The sequence below is a fragment of the Notechis scutatus genome, chromosome 6 (genome assembly GCF_049901735.1).
Source record: "Notechis scutatus isolate UNSWTSFEM ecotype Mainland chromosome 6, rNotScu1.2, whole genome shotgun sequence".
NCBI classification, from domain to species: Eukaryota; Metazoa; Chordata; class Lepidosauria; order Squamata; family Elapidae; genus Notechis; species Notechis scutatus.
In genome coordinates this window covers 76,460,675-76,485,102 of record NC_142014.1, presented here as the reverse complement: position 1 = coordinate 76,485,102, position 24,428 = coordinate 76,460,675, and the positions used below count along the sequence as shown (strand labels likewise).

Sequence of the window (24,428 nt, the reverse complement as noted above, 5' to 3'; positions counted from 1 at the left end):
TATTGGTTGGAAACATGAGAAAGAGGCCTTTCTCCTGCAGTAGGTAGACAATGGCTAAAACGATGATGATGCTATATGGGAACAACAGTGATAAAAAATTGGCTATGTTGGGAAACCAAAGTCCCAACAGCATCATGTCTAGTTCCGAGGAAAGTAACAAAACCTGGATATTAAAGGTTGGATTATCAGCCACAGAATAGCGTGTGCCAAGTTGATACCTTTTCATAAATTACAATTTGGTAATTAAGTATTTGTGGGCTTCTGTGCTCTCCAGACAGTATATAGTTAATTGGGAATTGGGATAGTTAATTGGGCATTGGGAGATGTTCCCTTAAGGGAATGCCTCATGGTAAATGCAGTTAATGGGAAATGTAGTTCATGTCATGTGGTCACATCTGTAATCCTGATTGGTCACTGAATTGACCCTTGGTTGGGTTGGGGGAATTTCTTTTCTTGCTTAGGCCCCAGCAGCATTGTGCTGCTTTGCTCCATCATTATGGGATGAAGATAACTGTATTTCTACACTATGAATTCAACTATGCAAAGATTGGACATTAGATGGATCTCGATATAACCATGAGTTATACTTCGAGGATATTTTTGCCTTGTGACCCAATAAGGAAACTTTGTATGGAAGGAAGCCATTGTAGAGTTTGCCTGACTGTCTTTATATTCAGGCAGCAATTAAAAGACAGAACAGCTTCCTCAGGTGGAACGTTTTCTCCGATGAAATGCTTAAATATTGAGAGAGTGCTTACAAAGGAGAAGACATGATACCAAGTTTCCTTTTGGTGCCAATACACTTTAATTTTCTTCGCTTACAAAGCCATTCATAAAAGCATTTTGCCTACAATATGAACCGCATTGAACTCAAGGGGAGAATAAAGTGATCTTATCAGAAAAAACAACCCCAAGAACTAGTGGCAGAAGGTTTTTTTTTTAGTAAGTTGTGAGTAAAACAGAAAGGTTCGATCAATTGAGAAATTTCCCAAAACAGGTACATGAGACAAATGTTTCTGAGGCTTGCTACTTAAATCTCACATTGACCGAGCGACTGAACGGATCACATTTCAACTCTTATTTCCATAATTCCCCAGTAAACAAGGCAACCTTCACTATGACAGACTTGTAATGCCCAAGATAAATTTCAGGATTCAAATATTTTCAACCTGTTGGGGCTTAACGTTACATGGATTCCAGGAAATAAAAGATTCTATGTCGGGTATTGGAATGATGAAATTTGATTATTAGAATTGCTCGACCTTGAAAGGAACGCCAAATACCTGACTCCCTGGGACATTACGCTGGCCTTTAAAAGCTTAGAAATCAGCAATGCATATTTATACACGCTGCCTCTGATATTTATCAAATGCCTATGGGTGTAAACATCTTAAGATGAACCGATATCCCAAATACAAAGCAGCTTCGTAAAAAGCATCTATCTTTATCACAAACAATGCAAAGGCAGGGGTGAGATTCAGCCGGATCAGGCCGGTTCAGATGAACCAGATGTTCAATGTACATCTGGTTAACCAATCCGGTAGTTGAACCGACAGGCTGGCCTGCCCCTCCCCTCCCAGGAGCCTCCACGCGGGCGATTTTGGATGCAGGTAAGTGCAGGTTCTGTGCGGAGGCTCTGGGGGGGGGGGGCAAAAAACGCCCCTCCCAGAAGTCCAGAAATTGGCCCGTTTCCGGCTTCCGGAGGACCCCTGGAGCCCGGGGAGGCCATTTTCGCCCTCCCAGAGGCCCGAGGGAAGCCTCCGGACTCTGGGGAAGGCGAAAAACAGCCCTCCCAGAAGTTCCAGTAGGCCACAGCCACCCAAAGAGCCAGTTGTTGGGATTTTTGATTCCTACCCCTGTGCAAAGGTATACAGTTAAAAGAATATATTTTCTTGCTAATGTTATTTAAGTTAAAAAATAATAAATAGGACTCCTCTTACTATGACTCTTTCAAGCAATAATCTTTGCAGTAAAATCATATTCTTAATTATGCTAGGAATTGGCTTTTTGTGTTTAGGGAATATATGCATCCTGATATGTGTGTGTATGTGTGTGTGTGTGTGTGATGTATGTATGATGTATGTGTTTGATTATTGGTCTAATATATGGCATGTGTATATATGTATGTATATGGTGTATGTGTGTATACATACATACATACACAGATACATACTTGCATACATACATACATATACACAGATATATGTGTGTGTGTGTGTATGTGTGTATATGTATATATACACACATACAGCATATACATACATATATACACATGCCATGTATTAGACCAATAATCAAACACACAATACCACAATCAAGGATCACCAACTCAGACAAACAAACTTAACGGTAAACAGCAGCCTAATCAAGAAACCACAAAAGAGCATTCCCACCAATACTGACAGGACAAAGGTACTAGCACATAATAAGAATCAAACTCCACTCCCTTCTAACACTGATGATGTTACCTAGTTTGGTTAGGAAACATTTGCAAGAAAACCATCAAGCTCAGAGAGCAGCAATGGCTTTCTCATCTCAACCCTGATATATTCTCTTCTCAGTGCCCACAAGCAAACTGTTGCTGTGTGAAGTGAATTCTTGAAAATACACCTTTGGCACTTGGATTTCAGAGAGGTCTGAGTAGGATCTAAGTGCGAGTAACTTGCTGTATTGGCTCTCTAGAGAAAGTTAAGAGATGCATAAACCTACAGCCAAGTACGTGATTTCTTTCAGCCCTCAAGGTATAAAAATGGCCTTAAATGAGTGCAGGTTCCCTTCCCTGGCATATGACAGGTAGTCCGCCAACTTACAACAATTCACTTAGTGACCATTCAGAGTTACATCATCACGGAAAAAAAATGACTTACGGCCATTTTTCACACTTACAACCACCACAGCATCGCCGTGATCATGTGATACATTTGGCTGCTCGGCAACCAATTCATATTTACAACATATTTCCAGGGTCACGTGATCAGGGGGTGGGATTCAGCCGGTTTGGGCGAACCGGATGTTAAATTTACATCTGGTTCGCCAAAGCGGTAGTTGAACCAACCGGCTGGCCACACCCACCCTACTCCTCCCCTCCCAGGTGTCTCCACATGGCCCGTTTTGGATGCAGATAAGTGCAGGGCCGCATGGAGACTCTGGGAGGGCGACGCCCTCCCAGAAGTCCAAAACAGACCTGTTTCCGGCTCCGAGTGTCTCTGGAGCTCGGGAGAGGGCATTTTCTCCTCCCAGAAGCCTAAGGAAGCCTCCGGACTCTGGGAGATGAAAACAGCCCTCCCAGAAGTCCCAAAACAGACCTGTTTCCGGCTTCCGGAGTGTCTCTGTTCGGGAGAGGGCATTTCCAGAAGCCTTCCGGACTCTGGGGAAGATGAAAAATGGCCCTCCCAAAAGTCCAAAAACAGACCTGTTTCCAGCTTCTGGAATGTCTCTGGAGCTCGGGAGAGGGCATTTTCTCCCTCCCAGAAGCCTAAGGGAAGCCTCCGGACTCTGGGGAAGATGAAAACGGCCCTCCCAGAAGTCCAAAAACAGACCTGTTTCCAGCTTCTGGAATGTCTCTGGAGCTCGGGAGAGGGCATTTTCTCCCTCCCAGAAGCCTAAGGGAGCCTCCGGACTCTGGGGAAGATGAAAACGGCCCTCCCAGAAGTCCAAAAACAGACCTGTTTCCGGCTTCCGGAGTGTCTCTGGAGCTCGGGAGAGGGCATTTTCTCCCTCCCAGAAGCCTAAGGAAGCCTCCGGACTCTGGGGAAGATGAAAAACAGCCCTCCCAAAAGTCCAAAAACAGACCTGTTTCCAGCTTCTGGAATGTCTCTGGAGCTCGGGAGAGGCTGTTTTCTCCTCCCAGAGGCCTAAGGGAAGCCTCCGGACTCTGGGGAAGATGAAAAATGGCCCTGCCGGAAGTCTGAAAACAGACCTGTTTCCAGCTTCCGGAGTGTCTCTGGAGCCCGAGAGAGGCCATTTTCTCCCTCCCAGAGGCCTAAGGGAAGCCTCCGGACTCTGAGGAAGATGAAAAACGGCCCTTCCGGAAGTCTGAAAACAGACCTGTTTCCAGCTTCCGGAGGGCCTCTGGAGCCCAGAGGCAGAGGTGGGATTCAGCAGGTTCTGACCAGTTCTGGAGAACCGGTAGCAGAAATTTTGAGTAGTTAGAACCAGCAAATACCACCTCTGATTGGAGATTTTACAGTATCCTTTCCTTGCCATGCCCACCAAGCCACGCCCACGGAACCGGTAGTAAAAAAAATTGAGTCCCACCACTGCCCAGAGGAGGCCATTTTCTCCCTCCCAGAGGCCTGAGGGAAGCCTCCAGACTCTGGGCAAGGTGAACAACGGCCCTCCTGGAAGTTCCAGTAGGCCGCGCCCACCCAGCAAACGGGCAGAGAACCTGCATACGATCCCCTTCTGACAAGCAAAGTCAGCAGGCAGGCCAGATTCGCTCAACAGCCGTGTGACTCAACAACTTCAGCAACGGCGTCAAGAAAAGTCATAAAATGGGGCAGACCTCACTCGACATTTTTTTCCCACTCAACCGCATAAATTCTGGGCTCCGTGGTGGTCGTAAGCCGAGGTCTCTCCTGTTACATGAAGCCGAAAGTGCAGTCGGTCTGAAAAAGTAAACCAGGCAGGAAGTAGGAAAAGGGGAGTGTGAAAGAAAGAGAGAGAGAGAGAGAGAAGTTGCCTCCTTGCGTTTCAGAAATGAGTAACTAAACCACAGCGGGGCTGACTTTTAGCCAAACAGGACGTTCGAGGTCGGGATTCAACTGCAGTTCAAATGTAATCAGCTTTCATCTTGATCAGATAGAACTTTACTGAAATACACAAGGGGTGCCTTCCCCAATGCGATATCCCCGGGAGGAAGCAGCCCACAGCTCCCATCGTTCACGGCCAGGAGAAGGAGGAGGGATCCCTTATACCCTTGCTCTGGTTAGTTAGTTGAGCTGGATCACGTTTGGCTGGAAGTACTAACCCAGCAACCCATGTTCCTGTGCTGTGCGTATAATGGATGAGGTGGCTGTCCAGTATTTTCTTTAAAACCCTCCAGTGATGGAGCATCCACAACTTCTGGTGGCAAGCCGTTCCACGGGTTAATTGTTCACACCGTCAGCCAATCCCTCCTTCGTTCTAGCCTTCAAGTTTTTTGCTTCTTTTTAACCTTACATGCAAACATTTGCTAGCTATCCAACCAGTTTTCAGATGCTTCTCATCATCTGGGTTAGATCTGGGCCAAATGTTGGTTTTTCACACGACGCAAAGGTTGCTTATTGAAAGTTTTAGACTTTAGTCATTTGTGGAATTTGTCCATTAACAATGCAGTATAGTGAGTGAGTGAGTTTGTTTGTTTGTTTGTTTGTTTGTTTGTTGTAGAAATAACATCTCCTGTATGATTAATTGTCCTCACTGTGAGGAAGTTTCTCCTTAATTCCAGGTTGCTTCTCTCCTTGATTAGTTCCCATCTATTGTTTCTCGTCCTGCCCTCTGGTGCTTTGGAGAATAAATTCACCACCTCATTTTTGATGTCAACCCCTGAGATATTGGAACACTGCTAACATGTCACCCCTCGTCAGGGGTGGGATTCAACCAGTTATAATAACCAGTTCAGTGAACACCGTGCAGCGTTTGCAACTCACCTTCTGCTGCAAGCCATGTGTGTTTTGGTCACCACACTATTAAAAAAAGACATTGAGACTCTTAAGAAAAAGTACACAGAAGAGCAACCAGGATGATTAGGGGACTGGAGGCTAAAACACTACAGGAACTGGGCCTGGCTAGTCTACTGAAGAGAAGGATCAGGGGACACAGGATAGCAGTGTTTCAATATTTGAGGGGCTGCCACAGAGAGGAGGAAGGGGGTCATGCTATTCTCCAAAGCACCTGAAGACCAGATAAGGAATAATGGATGGAAACTGAACAAGGAGAGATTCAACCTGGAAATAAGGAGAAATTTTCTGACAGTGAGAACAATCAACCCATGGAACAGAAGTTGCCTTTGGAAGTTGTGGGAGTGTCATCACTTGAGACTTTCAAGAAGAGACTGGACTGCCATTGGTCAGAAATGGTGTAGGGTCTCCCGCTTGGGTGGGGGGGTTGGACTAGATGACCTACAAAGGTCCCTTCCAACTCTGATTATCTGTTATCTGTGAAACAGCTGATGCGCGGCAATCCGTTCTGCCACACAAATTAGCTGAGCTGGAAAACCTGGAAATAAAGCACGGATTAGAGCCGGAATGGGCAGGTGGGCCCATCAGCTGATCTTCGGAGCTACCAGTTCGCCCAAACCGGTAGAATCCCACCCCTGCCCCTAGTCCTTTTTTTTTCCTAGACTGGCCATGCCCAAATCCTGCCACCCTTCTTGATAAGTTTTAGTCTGCAGGCTAAATCTTACCAAGATTGTCGTCTGCAGGAAAGGTAGCAACTGCCAGGAGGACATCACGTCAATGAAGGCAGCCTAAAAGCACAGGTAGTCCTCAACTTAAACGACCGCAACGGAGCCCAAAATGTATGTTGCTAAGTGAGACAGTTGTTAAGTGAATTTTGCCCCATTTGAGGACATTTCTCGCCAGTCTTGTTAAGTGAACCAGCACAATGGTGACGTTAGTGACACCTTAGTGTTAAGTGAATCTGGCTTCCCCATTGACATTGCTTATCGGAAAGGTCACAAAAGGGGATCACGTGACCCCCCTGAACACTGCAACCGTCATAAATATGAGTCAGTTGCCAAGCGCCTGAATTTTGATCACGTGACCAGAAGGATGCTGCAAGTGTGAAAAATGGCCCTAAGTCGTTTTTTTTTTTTCAGTGCTGTTGTAATTTGAAACCATCACTAAGTGAACTCTTGTAAGTCGAGGACACTCTTTTTATTGATAGCAATCTGTTTCTATTTCTTTCCTTTTCAATCCAATATTCTATTAGTTTATCAAAATACAAAATACAGAAATACAGAGAAAATATAAGTAGAATATAAAATGCAAGGAAAAAGAAAAGCGTCTCTTTTTGGGGGCAGTAGAATAAGAGCGTTTGCAGCGTGATTACTATTGTGAGACAACCCAGGAGCAAAACACAGGACACAGAGACTGAGACATTTAACAGTGGTTTATATACAAGACATATACAGAAAATACACGTGGTAGGAAAAATACCTTACAAGCAATCAGTCTTCTTCTTAACTCTGTACGGAAACCTCTGCAATGGATACCGGACACAAGGAGAGAGAACACGCCCTCTAATGGCTGCCTTATATAAACTTCTATGGACTCCTTCTTCGTCTTAAAAGAGCAATGCCCATGCTATGCTGCTTCATCCTCAATTGCATCAGACGTACATTGCATCAGACTTAACAGCAGCTGGCAGCTATTAAATCTTATACCTCAGCATAAGGTAGTAACATACAACCTCAGTTTTTCCTTTACAAGATAATGTACACTAGCCATACCACGAATCTATCTAACCAACAAAATCCAAAATCAAAGTTTCCTATTTTTTTTCTACCTCAAGCACAAAGTCCAAAAGGAGGGGGGCAAAAATTGTTTTTTTTTTTTCCTTTAATCAAAACCATCCATTTTGCCATCTCTGCTACCTCCATCAACTTTTGCAGGCATTCCTCCACTGTGCAAGCTATTCCATTCCTGATGGAGGGGGTGGGTGGGTGGACAGTCATCTCTTTAGGTCAGTTTACTGTTCGCCTCTTCTGCAGAAGAGCACCCAAAATAACTTGCCGTGCATGTTAAACTCTTTGCCTGCCGATTCTGGACTGGCGTCGCGTCGTGCCTTCAAGTTTTATACTTCTCAAACACAGAGCTTTCCTGTTTGTAAATGTACCGTCATTTCTGGAGGGGATCCAGCGGCAAATATTTTCCATGTTAATTCCATCCAAGCTAAATCCCAGCCGTTTGTTATTAAGCAAGAATTCCTTACCACCTTCCATTATGCATTATGCAATTCCAGCTTTCGGTCAGTGAGAAGACTCATGTTGGCTTAGGTATGTCAGAAGCGTTGGTTGGTTGAACTTTCTTGGCTGATACAGCCTCGAGGCCACAGTGGTGGGATTCAAAAAAATTTACTACCTGTTCTGTGGGCGTGACTTGGTGGGCGTGGCAGGGGAAGGATGCTGCAAAATCCCCATTCCCTCCCCATCCCACTAACCTGCTTTCCAGCTCCGTTCTCCTGTGCAGGGCAACCAAAGAAGACCCAGCCAATCAGCTGGGACTCAAAGGGAGGCGGAGAAGAGATGGGGGCGGAGCCAGTCAGAGGTGATATTTGCCGGTTCTCCGAACTACTCAAAATTTTCGCTACCGGTTCTCCAGAACTGGTCAGAACCTGCTGAATACCCACCTCTGCTCCAGGGAGAACCTCTTCCTTGGTTTGGAGGCAGAGCTGGGCAAAAGGGCCCAAGGCCTTAGCAATGGTTGAGTATAGACGTTGCACTAAGAAACACTCATTTCCTTGCTGGCATATGAGGTTGTGCGAATTCATCCATGGTGGTTTGTAAACCCAGGTTCATGATTCACCATGTTGTCAAGCCCACCCATCATTCCCCTTAAGATTTATTCAGCGAACCATTTGAGGTAAACAATGGTTTTATATCATGTATCACATGATAGGCAATTATATCATTTTAAATAAGAGCTTGCTTGGCTTAGTAATGGCAGAATCCCAGGTGTAACGGGTACATTTAAGCATATAGTCTGTCTGTTTTTTTTTAAATTTATTTAGAATCGTTCCATGGCGAGACAGGCGGCGTATAAATTAAATAAATATTTACAAAATTCATAGGCTGCTCAAGTCTCAGTTTGCTTTCTTGGGCTGCTGTAATTCTTGCAGCTTTTGCTTGTCTTGTTTCCCTCAACTTAGGAAGTCTCACAAAACAGAAAAACCTATGCAAGAGAAAGACCGACTGTTTATATGTTCATGTCTGACTATATCTTTATATCTAGAGCGTAATTTTTCATATTCATTTCAGTTAAAAATAGGCAGGCGCCCATCATCTTCTATCGAGATTCCATTCCTTAGACTTAACAATTGTTCAATAATGTATGTTACAAGTGTGCCCCATAAATGTGAATGGCATATCCCATACATATAGGCTCAGATTAATTTGGATTTAAGACCATTAAAATTGAACGGCCTAAGAGTTGGAAAGTTTCTCATATGTTGACAAAGGAGGGAGACCTTTCATAAAATCATTAAGTTCTAACAGAAGCCGGAATTCCAGTGTGCATTTTGTCCAAAATAGGATTGCTGCAATTGACGTAATTAGTAGCATGTATGAATGTGTACCATAATGAGTAGAAGGGCCAGCTTCTACCAGCCTGCTACAAAGTGTTATAATTCTCTCTCCCTCTCTCTCTCTCTCTCTCCCTCTATTTCTTTCTCTCTCCATCTTTCTTTCTCTCTCACACACACACACAAACTCCATCTCTTTCTCTCTCTCTCACCTTTCTCTCTCTCTCTCTCTCTCTCTCCCACTTACCCTTCGGTAAATGTCGTAGTGTGATAAATGTCAAAGGAATGGAAAGTTACTCAGTAACTATTTTTTATACCCCTGATCTTATCAGTGTGCTGAGTTGGATGACTTTGGCTAATAAGTACTAACCCAGCAACCTAAATGCTTCTGCTGTATATATTAGACACACATTGCCAAGACGGTCTTCTACGTGGCAGGGAGGGACAGAGGGAGGGAGGGAGGGAGGCGGCCGAGGCAGTGCAGAATGAATGGAAGGAGCATGGTAGGGCCGAAACCAGTTTCAGCTCCCAGTTGGGAAGTCTTGCTTTCACCATCCTACCGCTGGCATCTTCCAAGCCATCAAATTACACAACTGTGGAGATTCTCAGTCACCAGGTCACGGTTGTCCCAAAGATGCTTTTCCAAAAGGCAACTGGACTTTCTTCGGTTTTACTTGAAGGCGCTTCCCTTCACATCCAAGAAGCTTCTTCGGTTCTGATTCAGATTACAAGTCCCATTATCCACGGCTAGCAAAGGGTTTGGCTCAGTGGGTGGAGGGCACAAGAACTCACAGACTCAAGTCAAACGGTGGATCCCAGGTTGAGCAAGGCTGAGATAGCCCCTTGGCAAATGGAGCCAGCGGTTGGGAGGTGCTCGGTTATTCCGTAACCATGCCAAGTTGCCTTCTGAAAAAGAAGCGGAGGTGATGGCCTTCAAGGAGCCACTCCCTGGCATGTTGAAGCTGTGCCACCTGACCTTCAGGTGTGTAGGACATAGTTGGCACGCCCACAATAATCCCATCCCAGGCTCAGCTTGCCTCGTTCTGGAATGGAGCTCCCCGAACAAGCCAACTTAATAGAATAATATGAATTACAGAATAACAGAGTTGGAAGGGACCATGGAGGTCTTCTAGCCTAACCCCAGCTCAAGCAGGGGACTCTCTACCATTCCAGACAAGTCCCTTCTTGCCTCAAAAGCCTCCAGTGATGGATCACCCACAACTTCTGGAGACAGTTCAGTGGCAGTTATTCAACCGTCAGACAACTCTATTTAGTATTTAGTATTTATTTGATTGGTCAATCGCTTACAAGATACAGGTATAAGAATAAATATAGTTTTGAATACATGAGATAGATACTTATAAGAAAAATAAAAGAAACAATAGGACAGGGACGGTAGGCACGTTGGTGCGCTTATACACTCCCGCTACAGGCCTCTTAGGAAAGGGGTGAGGTCAAGAGTTGACAGTCTAAGGTTGAAGTTTTTGGGGTTTGGGGAAGAAACCACAGAGTCAGGTAGAATATTCCAGACATTGACCACTCTGTTGCTGAAGTCATATTTCCTGCAATCAAGTTTGGTGTGGTTAACCTTGAGTTTGTATCTGTTGTGTGCTCTTTTATTGTTATGATTGAAGCTGAAGTATTCATTGACAGGTAAGTCATTGCAATGTATGATTTTATATACTATACTTAGATCGGACCGAAGGCGGCGGAGTTCTAGGTTTTCTAGGTCTAGAATTTCAAGTCTGGTGGCATAAGGTATTCTGCAATGAGTAGAGGAGTGGAGAACTCTTCTTGTGAAACTCTACTTGGATGACTGAGAATCTTCATGGAGATTAATCTTCATTGACAAGTTGGCCTTTTGAGCAAACCATGGGCTGTAACCTTCCGAGTGATGAATAAGACTGGTTGAAATTGTTTTTGTTGTTTTTTTCTGTACTTCTCCAAAGCAGGAAGTTATTTGTTTTATGTATATCGTTGCTTTTATTGAGTTTTCAGTTGTAACTTGCCTTGAGTTTCTCTGATCTAGCTTCCTTAGAAATCTAATATATTACTATTGATATTGTTATCGAAGGCTGCATGCTTGCATTCATCCCTCATGTTTGTTCAAATAATATAGCAATAGCCCTTAGACTTATATACTGCTTCACAGTGCTTCACAGCCCTCTCTAAGCAGTTTACAGAGTCAGCCTCTTGCTCCCAACAACCTGAGTCCTCATTTTATTGAGCTTGGAAAGATGGAAGGCTGAAGCAACCTTGAGCAGGTTATGATCAAACTGCTGGCAGTCGGAAGTCAGCAAAAGTAGCTTGCATTCTAACCACTGCTCCATCATGACTATGATGGGATATTTCTTCCCACCCAGCCCCCAGTCCTTGAACTATTAAATCAATGTTTCTTAACATTGGCAACTTTAAGCTGTGTGGACTTCAACTCCCAGAAGCCCACACAGCTTAAAGCTGTCAAGGTTAAGAAACACTATGTTAGATATCCCCAAAGATGCTTTTCTCAGGAGGCAACTGGGCTTCCTTGTTTCTCTTTTGAAGACGTTTCACTTCTCATCCAAGAAGCTTCTTCAGCTCTGATAGGATGGTGGGGAATGGAAGGATTGATACTCCTTGCAGACAGAACTGGTCATTTGCATCCTTTTAGAGGGTCGTTGAGGCCACTTGGAGGTTTATCTGTGTCCTCAGGGTCATCCTGGTTCCTGTAGTCTGCAATTTTTTTCCCCCTCTGGAAATCCATTCCGACTCTCTTTTAACTATGTTAGGTAGCTATTGTGAAACATGGAGAAAGTAATCTACGTGAAATGAGACTTCTGCCCACCTGGGTTCTCAATCTCTCTTTCTTTTTCTATCCATCCAGATCCGAGATGAGTGGGGGAACAAGATATGGTTCTGTCCCGGTTGTGAAAAGCCAGACGATGGCAGCCCGATGATTGGGTGTGACGACTGTGACGATTGGTATCACTGGTAAGTGGTGGAGGAGGAGGAGGCCATGGTCTGCTTCTGAAGTCATGTGGGAGAACCCTTGTGGGACTTCTGGGTGTTGTAGTTGTAGACCTACAAATGACATGGAAATGAACATTTATTACCTAAGATGGTGAGCTGTCAGCCTATTGCAATCCGCTAGTAGAGTTTCAAACAAGATGTGAACACCAACATGTCCAAATCGGAGCTTTTGGTCAACATACCACCATTTCCCAAACCTTTGGAGGCCGTGCTTACAATCATTCTGGTTTCAAGGTGGCAGAGAAATGTAAAGTGCATGAAAATAATCCATAGAAATAAAAGGCTAGGAAACTAGGAAACCACGAGTTCTAATCCCACCTTAGGTATGAAAGCTGGTCATGTGTCTTCGGGCCCCATCATCAGGAGACCGTGAGTTCTAGTCCTACCTTAGGCAGGGGAGCCGATTGAGTGACTTTTGGGCCAGTTACCAGGAGACAGTAAATTCTAGTTCCGCCTTGGGCATGAAAGCCAGCTGGGTGACTTTCGGCCAGTGCTTCAACCCAACTCTCCTGACAGGGTTGTTGTTGTTGTGGGGAAAACAGAAGGAAGAAAGTGAGTGGGATATGTTTGCCACCTTGAATTATTTATTAAAATAATAAAGGATGGGTGGGTGGATGGATGGGTGGGTGGTCGGATGGATGAATGGATGGGTGCATGGATGGATAGGTAAGTGGTTGGGTGGATGGATAGATGGATGGATGATTGGAAAATGAATATAGATATATATTTAAGAATATCAGGCACGAAAGATCAGGCCCGCATGTGAAGGTCCAATTAAACTGATTTATTGCTAAAAAAAACCTATGTACAGTACAAGAATCTCCTCAACTAACTGCTAGCACCTGACTGGAGTTAGATAAGGACCAACAGAATTCAAGGAGGATTGGGCTTAATCCACTTGTGGTGACCTAGGGATTCTAGACTCATTCCTCCTTTAACTCCACCCACCCCCCTCCCTCCCACGTTCTGCCACATCCTTCTCCTACAATAAGTAAATGTAAACTCAACTTCAATCTAGTTTATTTCCTCTCCCCGCCCTTCCCGTTTTGGGGACGTCCCATTCCCAGGCCTAACACAGCCCTCCTTTTCAATGATTTTATAGACCCCTATCTTGAGCTAACAGGCTTCGCTAGCGGCCAAGTGATACATTCGGCCTGGTCCTACTGTCAGAGGTATTGAATTCCTTCTTGCAAAGCACTGATGTGAATATAGAGTTCCCTGAATTTTCATTACTTAAATAATCCTAAGAGTATTTTTTCCTGAACTGAAAAATAGACCCGTTCTACAACTGAAAGGATTTATTCAGTGAACTGAGTAATCGTTCTACACATTTAAACAAATAAACCGATCCCAGTGGATGGATGGATGGATGGAGATGGAGATATATATATATATGTGTGTGTTTTCTCAAGTTTTCGCGGGTACTTACATGTATGGCATTCAGCTTTGTTTGGGTATTTTCCCACGTCATTGTAGTTGTGCTTTTAAAGTTGTAGCAACGTTTTGGCAGAATCTCATCTGCCATCATCAGGCTCGTCTGATATATAATAAAAAAATATTAATATTTAAAGGTTTTGGTAAATCTTCACTAACGCCTTTTTAGGAACCAGAAAAAAAAACACAGGGTCCTAAAATGATTAAAAACAGTAGAGGAAGCGTTTACAAAAAAAAAAAAAACAGAAAGAAAATTATTTATGTACAGATGGATTCCAGTTTATGCACAATATGGAAAAAGTATATATACTGGTATATCAGGAAGTACAATTCAGAGAAAACTGATAATGCTTATACTCCGAAATCAGCAACCATTCTAAGTATCTAAGAACACATTTCACGAGAAAATACAGGAAATAACCCTTGTGTAAATCCACCGGTTCCTCCTTTTATTCATATCTGCAGGAAGATTTTAAGGTGGGGGAAAACACGAGATCAAGCGCTGACACCACATAAATTAAAATTGTGAAATCTCTTCAGTTGTAGGTGATGTCCCATATCGTTACGTATGTGTGTGAAAACGAAACCATCGACAAACAAAACGTGTGGTTGTTGTTGTTTTCAACCCATGTTCTATCCAACCTCTATCACAGGATGGTGAACTGTTGTTCCCTCGCCTTTAAATCAAATTATATAGGTAGTCCTTGACTTAACAACCATTCGCTTAGTGGCCGTTCAAAGTTACAACGTCACTGAAAAAAAGTGACCTAAGAGCATTTTTCACCCTTACACACTTACTCGGAGGTGCTGCCATGGTCACATGATCAAAATTCTGATGTTTGGCGACTGCCAGACATTTATGATGCTGTCCCGGAGTCATGCAAATCCCCTTTTACGACCTTCTGACAAGCAAAGTCACTAAGGAAGCCAGATTCATTTAACCACCGTGTGACTAGCTTAATATAACCAGTGGGGTGATTCACTTAACACTGGTGGGGAGAGAGGTCGTAAAACGGGTCAAAGCTCACTTAACAGCTGTCTCCACTTAGCAACCAAAATGTGGGGTCCCGTTGTGGCCCTGCGTCGAGGACTAGCTGCGGCAATTTCATCCTGCTAAAATTTGCAAGGAATTGTTCTCCTCCTTCCACCTGTTGTGGCACGCCAGCGGCCAGCAGAGCTGGCAGCAGATTCGGACAGTGAGGAGGTTCAGGAGGAAACTGGGCCAGTCCTGGAGTCTGGGGAAGGCTCTGACGAGTGCTCTGTGTCGGAGGCAGAGAGGGGGCCAGGGCCGTCTGACAGTTATCAGCCGCCTTCGGAGTCAGAGATCAATGGGGAAGAACAGCTGGAGCCTGTTCCCAGTGTGTGCATGCACAGAGCTGCCAGGAGAAGGGAACGGTTAAGGAACAAGGGTCGGCTCGGGAGTAAAGCCACAGGTGGATGGTGAATGGCCCCTCCCAGGGGGAATAAAAGAGAAGGGGAGTGGGGTTTTTCAGAAGACAATTAGTTCATTTGGGTGAATGTTCCTGCATTCTTGCCAAATATTGTCTGCTACAGTGTGGCATCTGAAAGCTATCGGCCTGGCAACTCTCCAAGCCTGATAAAGGTCTGTAGTCGTGGAATCTCTTGCAAGACTGTTGGCTGGGACTTTGCTGGAGAGGAATTCACTGTACACTAAATAAAAAGGGGTTTTATCGGGACAAGGACTCAGCTTCGTGCTGTTGGGGAGGCCTAGGCCAGAACACCACCATCTTTCACGCCTTTCTCCTTTTCCTTCGCAGGCCCTGCGTTGGCATCACGGCTGCTCCCCCGGAAGAGATACAGTGGTTCTGCTCCAGGTGCGCAAGCAAAAAGAAGGACAAAAAACACAAAAAGGGGAAACACAAAGCACACTGAGGTTGTGGAGAATAGTCAGCGTTCCTGCTCCCGGCCAAGTCCTCTTCCAGAGGGATTTGGTCCAGCTTCTGCTGCCCTCTCCGTTGCCATCACATCTCTGAGGATTTTGATTTTGGGAAGAATCGCAAAGATGCACATCCTTACACACAAATTCTCTCCCTCAGCTTCCGTCTCTCTCTCTCTCTCTCTCTCTCTCTCTCTTTCCTCCTGCACCAAGTGCGACAGGCACAAATTGAGAATTTAACGGACTCGCCAGCCAGAAGAACAATCAACCGAGCAGCAGAGGCCTTTGTAAATAATTGCCACCTTCTCCAAAGTTTGTGGGTTGTTTTTTTTCCTGGTTTAAAGTAGCAGGAAAGACTAATTATGATCCTTTTGAAGCCCCTGGAGTGATTTCCACAGCCCAGTCTGGCCTCTTCCTTGCAAAGCCAGAAAATTAGATGTGACTCCAGGATGGAGTAAATGGTTGGTAGATTTTTTTTTTTCCAATGGGAGTATGTGAAACTTTAATCTTGTTTTTTCTTCCTCCCGTTTTTTTTTTTTCAACAATCTAAATAAAACTGCCTTAGTTTTTTGTGAAATAACTTCCCTTTTCGTGTGTGTGTATGTCTGGGGGTGGCTGGGCAGAGGGGTAGGTTTATCTTCTCCAACTGAAAATATGAATTAGATTTTTCTCTCCCTTCCAAAGCCCATGTGAATTAAGATTCAATCTTGGAAAAAGAAGAGATTTTCGGTTTGCTCATTTCAGAAGTTCATCGAAGCACTTCCTAGAAATAGATTTTATTTCTATTTATTTTTTTACTCGAGTTGATAACCTAGAAGACATGGTGGCTATTTTAAAATTTGCCTACAGTACAGGTAGCTTTTGACTTGCAACCAGATTGAGCCCCAAATTTCCACTGCTAAGTGAGGCAGCTGTTAAATGAATTTTGCCTCATTTTATGACCTGTCTTGCCACAGAATCACTGCAGTTGTTAAATTGTCAACAAGGTTGTTAGGTGAATCTGGCTTTCCCATTGACTTCGCTTGTCAGAAGGTCGCAAAACAGGATCACATGATCCCGGGACATGGCAACTGACATAAGTACATGCCAGTTGCCCAGCGTCTAAATTTTGATCACATGACTATGGGGATGCTACAATGGTTGTAAGTGATAAAAATGGTCATAAATCACTTTTTCCAGGGCGTTGTAAATAACTAAACAAATGATTGTAAGTCAAGAACTACCTGTAATTTATCTAAGCACTTCCTAGAAATATATTTTTTTTGACTCAGGTTGACACCTAAAAGGTACTTATTTTGAAATTTACCTCAGAATTATTTTTAGGACTTTGTTATTTTACTTTTTTTTTTTTTACATTTTCCTCATGTTGTGGAACGTTACATAGATTTCTGGATGCAGGGTGTGTGATGGGACCCAATCCATGTATTCAATTCTACTTTTCAACCAAATCTTTAAAACAGGGATCTCCAAACATGGCACCTTTATGACTCATGGACTTCAACTCCCAGAATTCCTCAGCCAGCCAGGAATTCTGGAAGTTGAAGTCCACAAACTCTTAAAACTGCCAAATTTGGAGACCCATCTGCCTTTCTTCTGCCATACAGCTTTCTTCTGTCAGAACCAAAAGATATTGGCAAATTAACAGTAAGGAGGATTCTTCGTATTCTGCGTTTTGAAAATCAGACTTAAAACTCCTTCCTGGAATAACAGGCCCCATGGAAAAATGTGCATGGATGTATTTTTAGTCAGCGTGTTTTTCCATCGTATCCTTGGGGCTAATGTCCAGGAAATGCCTACGCCTAGGTGGTGAGAAAAAAGGGTTATTTAAATATATGGTATTGCCCCCTAAATGCAGGTAGTTTTCGTCAGAGCGATTAAAAGAAGAAAGAATAACTTGTGCCTATCGAAAATATCCTCAGAGTGAGGAGAAAAGCAGTTTCAAGGGAACAGGGCAGCTGTTTTTTGTTTTTTTTCCTGCAGCCGGGAAGTTTAATGCAAGATGCTTTGCCAAGATGGGAGGTCATAGGCAGCCTGTCACATGTCTGAATTGAAGGCACTAAACCTGGTTGATTTTCGGGAACGCACCTCTCTTTTAAAATTTGGCATGCGTTCTCTTAAAGACTACTACGCTACTGTACTGGGAATTAAACTCAGCTAAAGCAAGAAGCTGAGTTTTACGTAAACAGTAGCGGGGGCGGGGGGTGGGAATTAAGTCAGAAATGTGTTCTTTTTTCCACTTAGTCTCCAATCATTCTGACCAGATTTGCATTCAAATCAGAATAAGGAATCAAACTTGGTTTGCTTTTCAATTCGGTTTTATGTCTTTTTTTTTTTAAATGCCGTTTTGCAAAAAGGCAAATTCCATTTGGGCTTGAGATGTACATTATTCTTATCTCCTAGACCACAAAAAGATTGTCGTGAGAGCTACGGATATTATTTGAACATTTTATTTGAGTTTGCCGGAGAGGAAAATAAAAGAGCGGTAGAAATATATGAAGTCCGCATTCCACATCCCACTTAAGGAAAAATTGTTTCCTGGTTCAGATGAACCATTATTTTTAGTTACAAAGTGGACACTGAAATAAATTCCATGAGTACAGGTAGTCCTTGACTTACAACAGCTCCAATTTTGTTCATCACATTATAAAAAAGATGTTGAGACTCTAGCAAAAGTACAGAGAAGAACAACCAGGATGATTAAGGGACTGGAGGCTAAAACATACGATGAACGGTTGCAGGAACTGGGCCTGGCTAGTCTACTGAAGAGAAGGACCAGGGGAGACAGGAGAGCAGCCTTCCAATATTTGAGCCACAGAGAGGAGGGGAGTCAATCTATTTTCCAAAGTACCTGAAGGCCAGACAAGGAATAATGGATGGAAACTGAACAAGGAGAGATTCAACCTGGAAATAAGAAGAAACTTTCTGATAGTGAGAACAATCAACCCATGGAACAGCTTTGCCCTCGGAAGTTGTGGGAGCACCATCACTTGAGACTTTCAAGAAGAGATTGGACTCCCATCTGTCAGAAATGGTGTAGGGTATCCCGCTTGGGGTGAGGGGTTGGACTAGATGACCTATACGGTCCCTTCCGACTCTGATTATCTGTTAAGATCTGTTAAGGGACCACTCAAAGTTACAACAGCACTGAAAAAAAGTGACTTATGACCATTTTTCACACTTATGACCATTGCAGGATCCCTGTAAGGCAATCAAAATTTGGATACTTGTCAACTGACTCATATTTATGACAGTTGCAGTGTTCCCGGGGTCACATGATTCCCCTTTTGCGACCTGACAAACAAAATCAGTGGGGAAGCCAGATTCATTTAACAACCGTGTTATCAACTTAACAACTGCAGTGATTCACTTAACAACAGTGGCGAGAAAGGTTGTAAAATGGGACAAAACTCACTTAACAACTGTCTCACCTAGCAACCAAATTTTAGGCTCCATTGTGATCAAAAGTTAAGGACTACCTGTATAAAATCCAGAACACCACAACCCGATTAAAAATGGGGAGAACAGGATGGAGAGATGGAGAACACGTTTATTTAGCATAAGGCACACCATGCACGGACTTGCAATATATATGAACATTTCACCTAGATTAGAAACACAATAAAATATGAATGTTAAAAGGACCTATATCCAGATGCCAATATCTAGACCAGTGATGGCTAACTTTTTCGACACCAAGTGCCCAAAGTGCATGTGTACATCTCCAAAATGCAGTTTGCATGCCGCACTTTACGCATACCCAGCGCCCACAGGACCTGTACACATGACTCACTGTGGGGTGGCTTGGTGTAAATTGGATCCCTCAGGGGGGATAATGAAATGATTAACAGACAGATGGTTCTGTGGGCGTGACTTGGTTGGTTGTTAAAAATTTGAATCCCACCACTGCAGAGGGGGGATAGATAGATAGATAGATAGATAGATAGATAGATAGATAGATAGATAGATAGATAGATAGATAGATAGATAGATAGATAGATAGATAGATAGATAGATAGATAGATAGATAGATGATAGATTGATAGATAGATGATAGATAGATAGATAGATAGATAGATAGATAGATTAGATAGATAATAAATGATAGATAGGTTAGATAGATGGATAGATAGATAGATAGATAGATAGATGATAGATACGATTGATGATAGATAAGATAGATTAGATAAATAGATGATAGATAGATAGATAGATAGATAGATAGATAGATAGATAGATGATAGATAAGATGATAGATAAGATAGATTAGATAGATAATAAATGATAGATAGGTTAGATAGATAGATAGATAGATAGATAGATAGATAGATAGATGATAGATAGAAAGAAAACTATATTTTAGAAGCCTAAAAGGAGATGCGCATGTGTGTGTGTGTGTGTAAATAAAAACTATTTTTAGAAGCCTAAAGGGGATGCATATCCTTGCCTGAAAAGAGACGCTGATAATGTTCTGAATAATGTCTCTCTGAACAAACCAGCTGTCCATCCTTCTTTCTCCCTTGAGGAAACAACCTTTTATTAACCCCTGGAGAGCGAGAGACACTGTGCATCCAGTGTCCTTCTCAGGTCACAAAACAATTAGGTTGCACCATGCAATATAAACCGTGGAGGACCTAAAGCCGTCCAGCAAGTCGTTGCAAACCGAGGCGAGGCGTTTAAAGAGCAGGACAGTGCTTTTGTGGGTCTCGGTTTCTTGTGTGTGCAGCAGTGGCAAAATATCCTTCCCCCGGTCACTGCCGAGTTGAACCTCCCTTTCCACAATACACCTAACCAGCATTTAAACATGGCCATTTGCCCTACAGGTAAGTCAGGGGTGGGATTCAAAATTTTTAACAACTGGTTCTGTGGGCGTGGCTTAGGTGGTGGGCGTGGCTTAGGTGGTCATGTGACTGGGTGAACGTGGCTTGGTGGTCATGTTATTGGCTGGGCGTGGCCAACTTAATATCACTCACATTGAGGCACGCATCTCCTCGCCTGGCCTCTCATAACTGGGGATGCTGCAACAGTCGTAAGTGTGAAAAATGGGCATAAGTCACTTTTTTCAGTGCCATTGTAACTTTGAATGGTCACTCCACACAAGCAAAGTACCAGCAAAGGAGGAGACAAAAACTCCACAGACGTTCCTGAGACAGGAAGTCTAGTCCTGCCAAGAATGTAATAAGGGTTAACGGAGAGGCAGTTTCTGTAAGCAACACCAGAATGTTTCCTTCCTGCCTTCCTTACAGGATTAACCCAGTAATTTATTCTAACAACCGGTTCTCCGAACTGCTTAGAATGTTAACAACCGGTTCTAGCGAATAGGTGCAAACTGGTAGAATCCCACCCCTGAGGTAAGTCCTTAACTTCACAACTATTCATTTAGGGACCGTTCAAAATTACAGCAGCATGGAAACAAGCAACTTAGGACCGTTTTTCGCACTTACGACCATTTTTCACACAGGAGCATTGCAGCATCCCTGTGGTCCCGGGATCAAAATTCAGATGTTTGGAGAACCGGCTTATATTTTTGGCAGGTTGCAACTCTCACGGGTTCCCCATTTGCAACCTTCTGATAAGCAAACTCAATGGGGAAGCCAGGTTCGCTTAAACATCTTACCAACTTTCTTGCCGTATGTCATTAAGTGGATTGCTGCAGGTTAAGTTAGGGACCCATTTATTAAGTGGATTTGGCTTCCCCATTGACTTTCCTTGTCAGAAGGTCACAAAAGTGGATTGCATGACCCCCCACATCCCCCAGGACACTGCACATGTCATTAAATACATACAAGTTGCCTTCTGTACGAATTCTGATCAAATGACTGTGGGGATGCGAGTCGTAAGTGTGAAAAACGGTCATAAGTCACTTTTTTCAGTGTCGTAACTTCAAACGGTCACTAAACAAATGTAAGTCAAGGATTATCCGCATCTGGTCATTCCCAGGAGCAGCCTGGGGGAGATTCTTGTATTATAGGTGGTCGGTAATAAAGTGTTACTGACCATCTATAATACATTATATACAATAATATTATAAGTGGTCAGTAATAAAGAGTTGAGGGACGTGGTGGCTCAGTGGCTAAGACGCTGAGCTTGTCGATCAGAAAGGTCGTCAGTTCGGTGGTTCGAATCCCCAGCGCTGCGTAACAGAGTGAGCTGCTGTCCCTTGTCCCAGTTTCTGCCAACTTAGCAGTTCGAAAGCATGTAAAAAATGCAAATAGAAAAATAGGGACCACTGGAAAGGTGACAGCGTTCCGTGCCCCTTCTGGCATTTAGTCATGCTGGCCACATGAACATGGAGGCGTCTTCGGACAGCGCTAGCTCTTTGGCTTTGTAATGGAGACAAGCACCGCCCCCTAGAGCCGGAAATGACCAGCACTGGGATGGCAAACCTATGGCACGTGTGTCACAAGTGGCACGCAGAGCCATCTGGGCAGGCATGCGAGCTGCAACCAAACCTACCTGCACTGCGTGTGCGCACCCCTCTGTCAGGTGGTGCTCCATTCAAAATTCAAGAAAGAAATACTTAGACTCTTTAGATTAGAGAAAAGATTTCTTTTACTGAAAATGAAGTGGTAGCATCAGTAGAATTCTGAATCTGAGAAATTAGGCACGCAGAGATCACACATACAAAGTGATGGAAATGTTCCCACCCCCCATAGTTCAAATGATTCTTCCAATTAAAAGTTGTGAATATGATCATGTGGACATCTTCAGGTGGTGATGAGGCCTCTGTCCGTTGACCTTGGCATATTTTGATAAAGATTTGCAGTTGCGCAGAGAAAAGAAAGCTAAGCGAGAAATAGAAACCTAAGCAGGAATTTATACTCCCCACCCTCCTCATTTACACAACACAAGAATGTAACACCTCCAGCTCTCTTCCCAGACGTTACCCCCTCCTCCCCCCGTTACTTATGGCAGCCAAAAGATGCAAAGCAGTAGTAGAAGATCTTGAAGGCTGACACCCTTCCAACTGATTTTTGGCCCAGTTGAGGCTGTTATCACCCTCCCGGAGGCTCGACAGAAGCCTCTGCAGCCGAAAAATGGGCCTTCCGGAAATAGTGGAAGGGCCAAAACAGGTCCGTTTTCAGCCTCCAGAGGCTTACCTCAAGCCTCTGTGAGGGCAAAAACGGCCTCCCCCGGGCTCCAGAGGCCCTCCAGAGGCTAAAAATGGGCACGTCTGGTATTTCCGGCCTTCTCTCGAGCCTCCAGGAGGACAAAAACGGCCTCAAATGGGCCGAAAATGAGCTTGGAGGTGCACAGGTGGGGGTGTTGCACACGCATACATGGGGGCAGGGCGCATTGCATTGTGGGTGCCGGCGCATGCACGCGCTTTCAGCACACCACAACAAAAAGATTTGCACGTATGTGCAAGGGGAACCTCTACCTTTATTTATTTATTTTATTTTTGTCAATTGCTTACAAGATAATAGGTATAAGTAAAAACATAGTCATGAATACATGGATACATATAAGAAAAATATAAAAAAGAAAAGGAACAATAGGACAGGGACGGTAGGCACGTTGGTGCGCTTATGCACGCCCCCTACAGACCTCTTAGGAAAGGGGTGAGGTCAATAGTAGACAGTCTAAGGTTAAAGTTTTTGGGGTTTGGGGGAGAAACCACAGAGTCAGGTAGAATATTCCAGACATTGACCACTCTTGTTGATGAAGTCACATTTCCTGTAATCAAGTTTGGTGCTGTTAACCTTGAGTTTGTATCTATTGTGTGCTCTTGTGTTGTTATGGTTGAAGCTGAAGTATTCATTGACAAGTAGGATATTGCAATGTATGATTTTATATACTATACTTAGATCGGACCGAAGGCAGCATAGTGCTAGGTTTTCTAGGTCTAGAATTTCGAGTCTGGTGGCATAAGGTATTCTGCAACGAGTAGAGGAGTGGAGAACTCTTCTTGTGAAATATTTCTGGACTTTCTCAACTGTGTTAATATCCGATATGTAATGTGGGTTCCAGAATTGATGAGCTGTATTCAAGTATTGGTCTAGCAAATGTTTTGTATGCTATTAAATGTTATTAGTGTAATATTACCAGAGAAAAAGCTACGTAAGATTAGCTTAACAACTCTTAACGCCTTTTTGGTTATGTAGTTACAGTGGGCTCTAGCACTTAGGTCATTTGAGATGAGTACTCCAAGATCCTTGACAGAGTTTGGATCATCAACAAGGTCTTGACTATTCAGCCTGTATTTTATTTTCTGTGTTTTTTTTTTGCCAATATGTAGGACAGAGCATTTATTTGTTGAGATTTGGAGTTGCCATTTGTTTGACCATTCTGATACATAGTCGAGGTCTTTTTGGAGGGTAGCAGTATTGTCTGTGGTGTTGAATAGCACCACATTAATTACATCATCAGCGAAGAGAATGCAGTTGCTCTTGATATGATCACAGAGGTCATTTATGTAGAGTATGAAAAGAGTTGGTCCTAGAACGCTGCCTTGGGGGACACCACTGTTGACAGGTACACGATTTGATAGGACGCTCCCAATTTTGACCATTTGTTGTCTGTTTGACAGGAATGCTTCTACCCAGTTTCAGCACACCACAACAAAAAGTTTCGCCATAGCACGTATGAGCAAGGGGAACCTCTACCTTGAATAAAGTGTTTGACTTTTGTTATTCGCAAGTGACTCCGCTTGTTTGCATGTGACACTAACAATGAGGCTCTCTGGTTGGGCTAACCTTTCTCTGTTTGACCTGAGTGGAAGACAAGCGCTTCTCATGTGAAAGCCTCCACCTTTTGGGCTTCCAGCTTGAAGAACGAGTTGGGCAAGCCACGCAAACCCTGTGGATTGATCTACCCTGGATTTCTCAAGAAGTCGAGGAGATGCGCATCCAAGATACCTCAGAAAGGC

The 24,428-nt window shown here is 43.7% G+C and overlaps 1 protein-coding gene across 2 annotated transcripts in view; it reads left to right on the top strand.

Moving 5' to 3' along the window:
- TAF3 (TATA-box binding protein associated factor 3) overlaps positions 1-16,142 on the top strand; it is a 177,768-nt gene extending 161,626 nt beyond the window's left edge. For both annotated transcript variants that reach the window (XM_087968887.1, XM_087968886.1), the window contains exons 6-7: positions 12,086-12,192; positions 15,444-16,142. In XM_087968887.1, coding sequence (XP_087825013.1) covers positions 12,086-12,192; positions 15,444-15,558 — 222 coding nt within the window. In that variant the 3' untranslated portion in view covers positions 15,559-16,142. The remainder of the gene's footprint in view (positions 1-12,085; positions 12,193-15,443) is intronic.
- The last annotated feature ends 8,286 nt before the right edge of the window (positions 16,143-24,428 follow it).